The sequence below is a fragment of the Motacilla alba genome, chromosome 19 (genome assembly GCF_015832195.1).
Source record: "Motacilla alba alba isolate MOTALB_02 chromosome 19, Motacilla_alba_V1.0_pri, whole genome shotgun sequence".
In the NCBI taxonomy this organism is placed as follows: Eukaryota; Metazoa; Chordata; class Aves; order Passeriformes; family Motacillidae; genus Motacilla; species Motacilla alba.
The window spans coordinates 389750-396498 of record NC_052034.1 but is presented as its reverse complement, the minus strand read 5'-3'; the positions used below and the strand labels follow the sequence as shown (position 1 = coordinate 396498).

At 51.8% G+C, this 6749-nt stretch overlaps 1 protein-coding gene across 2 annotated transcripts in view; it reads right to left on the bottom strand.

Moving 5' to 3' along the window:
* Window positions 1–440: 440 nt before the first annotated feature.
* Window positions 441–6749, bottom strand: part of CLUH (clustered mitochondria homolog) — a 32504-nt gene continuing 26195 nt past the window's right edge. Inside the window, exons 22-26 of one of the 2 annotated variants that reach the window (XM_038157637.1) lie at window positions 6163–6284; window positions 4846–4939; window positions 3929–4063; window positions 2879–2952; window positions 441–2307 (exon numbers count right to left, since the gene is read on the bottom strand). In XM_038157637.1, the coding sequence (XP_038013565.1) occupies window positions 2139–2307; window positions 2879–2952; window positions 3929–4063; window positions 4846–4939; window positions 6163–6284 (594 nt within the window). In that variant the 3' untranslated portion in view covers window positions 441–2138. The remainder of the gene's footprint in view (window positions 2308–2878; window positions 2953–3928; window positions 4064–4845; window positions 4940–6162; window positions 6285–6749) is intronic. The other variant, XM_038157638.1, reaches the window with a different exon arrangement.

Below are 6749 nucleotides of genomic sequence, written 5' to 3'. Positions count from 1 at the left end.
TGCCTCCAGCCCAGCTGGGTCCCGGGCCCGTTTGGATCAGTTTTTACTCTCATGTTTTAAGAGCTTGTGAACAGAGTAATGAGAACCCCCAGAACCCAGAAGAGGTAGTGAGGTACAGACAGATGTTGGCAAGTGCAGTTACTCACCAGCCTGCAACATCCCCAAAGCTGTGTCCCTGCTCCCACATCTCCCCTGGGATGAGAGGGCCAAGTGACTCCTCTCCCTGAGCACAAATGGATTCTGACAGCAGAGGCTGTGGGTCCTGACCCTCTCTGGGCTGGGGTTGTGACTCTGGTACTGATTTACAGCTTTTAAAGCCTCTGGGGCAGCTGGTCCTGCTCTCTTCCCCCCTGCTCCTGCTGAAAGGAACAGGAGTGGTGGCTCCAGTGCTGGTACCAACACTTTGCACCAAACAGTAAAGAAACAAAAAAAATACCTGCAAGAGTTTAAAAAGCTTTTAATGGACTGTAAGACACTAGTAAAAGAAAAATCTTGTAGGAAAGATGCACTGTAGTCATTTATTGATTGCTTTCCAGGAAATTCAGAATTTTTCTAATAGGAGCAAGTTCATTTGCAGTGAAGACTCTGCTTTGTTGCCTCCAGCACCTCAGAGGCTGCTCCCTCCTTCCCCCCGCCCAGCCCCGAGTTACAAATACCTGTAGGGTGAGACAGGAAACCGAGGGTACAGAGCACAGGGACAGCACTTGGCTCCAAGGGTCAGTAAGAGAAGCAGCACGGATTAGCACGGGGCACGGTCCGGGACAGACAACGCGAGGGAGGGAGAGGCGGGGCTGTGGCCAGCCCGCCCTTCTTCTACAGCTTGATCTGCTTGGAAAACGGGACATTCAACTCTGTCGGCTTCCCAGGGCCTGCAGCAGCCACATCTTACCTGCTTGAGGACAGTGACAACCCCACAGGATGTGTGTGGGAGGGGAGAGGAGGATTTCTTTAGTGGCACTTGCCATTCAGTACCGTCCATTGCCAGCAATGGCAGCTCCCAGCGCCAGTCCCAAAACCAGTGTGCAAAAACGCCAGAGGCAAAGGTATTTGCCAGAGGTTTCAGTGCTGGGGGAACTTCAGTTTTTATTTAAACCCCTTCCCCAAAACCTGGTACTTTCTGGTTGTGATTCCGTCAGGTTCAGGGCCCTCAGCTCTCTGTCAACAGCTGCTGTTGCAAATGGTACCAGGTCTCCATTTCTGAATTTTCCTCCCCTCTCCCTTAAATAGGGCTGTGATTCCCTCCTCACGCCCTTAGCTCAGCCCTCATTTGCTGCATTCCCACCTCACCGAGGCACTGGGGTTTCCACTGCAATGGAAGTTTGTGCGCTTTTTTGAAGATCAAGCCCTCACTCTTTGGATACAGTATCCCAAGTTACTCAGCTGCAAGCAGAGGCAGAGGTGGAACAGTGAATATAATATATATATATCTATATATATATATATCTATATATATATATCTATCTATATCTTTACCTTGAAAATTAGAATGTGAATGTTACAAAACCCCACTGAATTGCCAAACTGCCAACCAAACATAGAAAAAAATGGTTAAAGGGATCCCATGGCTATATCCTGATGTAGAAAATGCTGTACATCCCCCACTTCCACATGTCACAGGCTTCAGTCATCTCAGTGACACAAATATGGCTGTTCTCAGCCCAAGCTTGAATAGTGACTGGGGGGAAATCAATCTTTTGGCTTGGAATCCACGTTTTACAAGAACGCGGAGCAGTGATGGGGCTGGTTCTTTACTGGTTTAGCAAAGCAGTGTCCTTAGTCAACATAAAAATGACCTGAGAAATGTTACATTCCTCCAGACAGTTCATTTGGAATTCATATGTACAAAGTAGAAACAGCTGCTGCGCACACACACGACACGGACACACACACGGCAGGAGGGCCCCGCGCGCCAGGACGGGTCTGTGCTGCCTCCGGCCACTTCCCCTCGCGTGGCAGACACAAGCTTGGGCAGACAGATTACATTGCTCAGATTAGTTCTTTGCATTGTGTATTAATTGTACCAGTGCAATAACATTGTCAAAAAGGAGGAGCTGCTCCGAGGGCAGCTAAGGCCCTGGGCCAGATTCAGAAAAGGGTGGTTTAAACTTTTTTTTTTTTTTTTTAAAGCGAGGTACACGTTAAGCAGAGCTCTGTGTTAAGGGGACGGCAGCAGAAGGCATGCTCGGCTCAGCCTCTTTCTCCTCCACAGCTTTGTCCTCTGCTTCCAGCTGTTCCCCACTTTTCATGCTTTCCTGGAGCTGCTGGCGTCGCTGCACCTCGGCTTTAAGGTTCTCCAAGTCTTTTTGGCTGAGGGGGAAAGCAGCAAGGGGAGCAGACATTAGGCTGGCTGTGGGACTGCTGCAGCACCAGGACAAGGTCATGTTCAAGGGGGAACACTGCTCGCACCTCCCTCCCCCACAGCTCAGCCCTGCCCGAGCACAGCCAGGGCCCGGTCTGCTGGCTGGGTTTGAACAAGGAGGCACCAGGATCTGCTCTCTCAGTGGGGCTGGGGCAGAGCAGGGCGTTCATCTCGCTGATGGCCAGGCAGCCTCCAGCTGCCAGTGCTGCATTTCTACCACCAGTGATTATTTGCAACCTTAGAACAACAGTCTTGGCTCAGGTCATCTATTTCCACCATCATCCCAATCAAATTTTCAACTAGAAGTATAAAAGACAGTTCATAATAATAATAATAATAATAATAATTAAAAAAATCAAATAGTCCTGCTGTTGGCAGTGGTCTTGATGATGCTAATCAAGGCCTGAATTAGGATCTTGGCTAAAACAAACAAATTCTTGAGAGCTGATTTGTGCTCTCATGTGAACTAAGACAATACAGACTTGATTTCTAAAGGCATAACCAGAAGAATCACTGTACCTTAGTGGAATGAAGAGAATTCCATTGATAATGTTCAGCTGCTCCAGGACACTGGCCATACTGGGAGCTGTGAACTACATCACAAGGGAAAAGCAGTTTTAGGAACCTAGAGAAGACTCTGAACTGCTAAGCATGTCCCTTTCCCAACGGCTGAGAAGATGGCATCACCTACATTATCTGCCTCTGTAAGCTGGAAAGCACCATCTAGAGCTTCCCACCAGTCCCTGCAGGGAGCTCCAGCTGAACCCTGCAGGACTTCAGTTAAATACATCACAGTGCCAGCTCCAAAACCTGTTGGCTTTTCTACCCTCCTTTAAGCATTCTGACAAGGGCAGTGCTGTTTTTATGGGTTTGAGCCTCTTCACTGGCCACAATTCCCTGGACTTTTATTTGATTCCAGGTCCTTGTTCTCCCTTCATTGCCATGAACTCCTCAGGTCTGTTGCCAGTTCTCCACAGGAAGAGCACCCACACACAGAGCACTGTCCCACTCTGTCCTCCCTGCAGCTGGAACCTTCTTTCCCAATCTGCTGGGGCACAGCCTGGCAGGGAGAGCACCCATGGCTCAGGCCGGGTACTCTGCCAGGTGTGGAGGCAGGCAGGAGCAGCTGGGTTTGGCCCAGCAAGGCCAGTCACTGCTGCTCCATGTAAGGTAAACCTGACAGCCCCTCTGCGCTCCCTGCCCAGCCTCCCCAACCACAACATCCCTGGAAGGAGAACAAAGCATCTGCTAAGAGATGACAGCATTTTTGAGGATGAGGAAACTGAAGTACTTCTGGGTTGAGCAACCTGCTGCCTGGCAGTGAGTCAGCAGCAGGGCAGGGTTGTGTGCAGGTGTGCCAGGCGCTCACCCCAGGAGCTGTCCTGTACCCTGCTGCTTCCCCAGGCACCCTGCAACGCTGTGCTGCCTCCACACAGGGGACAGAGCCACTGCCCTAGCCAGGGTTCCGCCTGGGAAGGGACAGCTATCCCCTCCTGACAGTCCGTGTCCCTCAGGAGCAGCTGGGCTCCACTGGCTGTGGCAGAGCAGGACCCCGGGGCTCCGGGTTACCTTCAGTGGCATGATGTTGGCATTGGAGCCGTTCTTGTAGATCTCGTTCATCGTGCGCTGCAGAGCCACCGCTTGCTGCGTCAGGTATTTCAAGTACTCGGAGCTCTCTTTGGTCTTTTCATGGTGTTCACCGAGCTGACGGGAAACGGGAGAAAAGAAAAGGCTCAACATCACAAGCGAGAGCAGGACCCAACCCAGGGAACACACCCGGGTGCTGCCAGCTCAGCATCCCTACAGGAACTCAGCTAAATGGATTTTACCTGCCTTGGCATTCAAAAACCAGTAAAACAGTTCCTCTGGGAGCCTTCTTATCACCATTTCACATTTTCATCAAGTGGGAGCGTATTTGCTGGGTGAGCAGCATTCCCTGCACGGGGCTCTTCTTCCAGGAGCAGCATCCAGCATCCCCCCCACCTGGACCAGTATTCCAGCATTCCCCACACTGGGCTGTGCCCTCAGCCAGCTCAGCTGAGTCACCCCGTGCAGCCGCAGACGTGCTCAGACAGCCCCAGGCTGGGGCAGGAGTTTCACTGAGCAGCAGCCAGGCTGAGAGCTCACTACCAAACCAGTTTGGAGCTGGTATTTAAAGACTAGCGGCACAAAACATGAGAGAGACCAGTTTTTTCCAAGCCCCACCAGAACGTGGGGCTGTGCCACAAGAGAAGTACTTGTCCAGCCATGGGAAGAGCAGGGACACATCTGCAGGAAGCTGAGCAAAGACTCCTGGCATAGCAGCAGGCAGTCACTGCACAGGGCAGCAATCTTGCCCTGGCCCCACAAGGACCCCCTGGCATCTCCTCAGAGCTGTTTGTAGGAAAGGCCTCCCCACAGCCCAGGCTGGGCACTGGTTTGCAGTGGAACTGCTCAGCTCCGGCCCTGCAGTGACAGCTCACAAGTCACAGCGGGGCACTCATCACCTGGTTCTTGTAGATGGTGTAGCCTTCCTTCTCGTGCTGCAGAGCCGACCGGAACTCTGCTTTGCTCTCGTACACTCGGGCAACCAAGTGGTGGCTGGGGGAAGGAAAAGGGCTGAGTCACTTCTCTGAAGAAGAAACACCTCTGTGCTGCAGCAAGCACGACTGTGCCATCAGTGTCTCGGCTGAAAGCCTGAACACGAGTGTCCAAGGAGACTGAATGCAGCACCCTGGGAGTTACTTCTTCCAACCCAGCTGAGGATTCAAATACTACACTAATTAGGTTAGATTTTAGCTGGAATGCTGAGAAGGGACCTACAGAGGTAAAGACTGAGCTGGGCATCTTCTGTCCTGCACCCAGGCAAGCTGAAGGCCACAACAGTGAACTGAAGGGAGAGGCACATCCATGGGAATACCTTGGGGCTGGATTTATTAACTGGAGAGGAAGGCTGCAGCCCTCAGCCCTCAGGCAGAGCCAGGCCTGAGTCCTCTGGGCTCTTGCCAGCTGGGAGAGCTAACTTGGCTTGGACTGTTGGCCTTGGTGCTTCTGGAATGAAAAAGCAATTGCTGGGTTTGGCAGTGTTTCTCTGAGGGAAGAGATGGGTCTCTCCAAGCATCCCAGTGCCACTGAGGGACAGCTGAAGACTCTCTGGAGCCTGCACATTCATCAGCCACTGGAAAACAAGGCAGGCTTTTGCAGGTGTTTAATCAGGTTGATTTGCAGCCTGATGGAGAACAGATGGCTGCAATGTGACAGCAAGAACTGGGAGTGGGCCATGCATGGCTGACAGAACCAGTTCTGCACTCAAGGACAGAGGGCATCCAGCACTGCAGCAGTGGGCACTGGGAGCAGATCCTACGAGGTGTCACCAGTCCCAGCCATTCAGGGTTTTTATTCAAATACAGAACTTTATGGCAAAAGACAAAAGCACACTAAATGATTCTCAAAGATCCCTCCCTGAGGGCTGGAACAATTAAACATGAGCATTTAACATACTGTCCCTGTCTCCCAGTCTAATTCCCTTACAGGCTCTCCAACCTTTACTTCCCACATATATTTTTCTATTGAGAGTCCACAGGGACCAGGCTTATCTTGACAGATTTTTTGAGCAAGCAGCATCACAGCAGATCCCCCAATTCACCCTAAGAACAACGGATCTCCATCTTTTGCAATGACAAACTTGGATACTGCCCCATGCCCTCGGCTCTGGGACAAGACTGAATAGGCAGTTCTCAAGGCCAGACCCTCCCATGTGAGTGCTCGGTGAGTGTGCTTGCCCTGACAGCAGGGACCCAGCCCAGCACCCCGCCCTGCCTCACCTCAGTGCAACCTTCAAAGACTTGGAGCCGTGGTACTTGGAGCTGATGGCCAAGGCGTTCTCCAGGAACCGCAGCGACAGGTCGTACTCCATGACCCCATGGAGCACCAGGCCAATGTTGTTCTGTACAGAGAAGCCAAGCAGGCATTGGGAAAGACACACTGACACTACAGTTCCTGCTCTGTGAGCAGCAGCAGCCCACAGGTGTGTCACTGCCAGAAGGGCTGTGACCCTGGCCAGTCCCTGCAGCAGTAACACGTGACAGGGACCATGGTCCCCCACACAAACAATCCAGGCACAAGGGAGGTAACAAACTCTCCAGTTTATGCCAGTGCAACAAGAACATAATAAACAAAGGAGTTTTCCTAAGGATTACAGCCTCAAACCATCTGCAGTATCCCAGCGCAGAGCTCAGCACAGAGGCTGACCCTCCCTCCCAGCTAAAGGGTCAAACTCCTTTTCCTTCATCTGGTGGCACCAACCAGTAACAACCCAGGGAGGAAAAGCACTGCCTGACCCTTTGTTTTAAACAGCCATCCTGTGGGCATCTTAAAGGCCAAGGGGTTTCTCAGAGGTTAGGAACCTGAA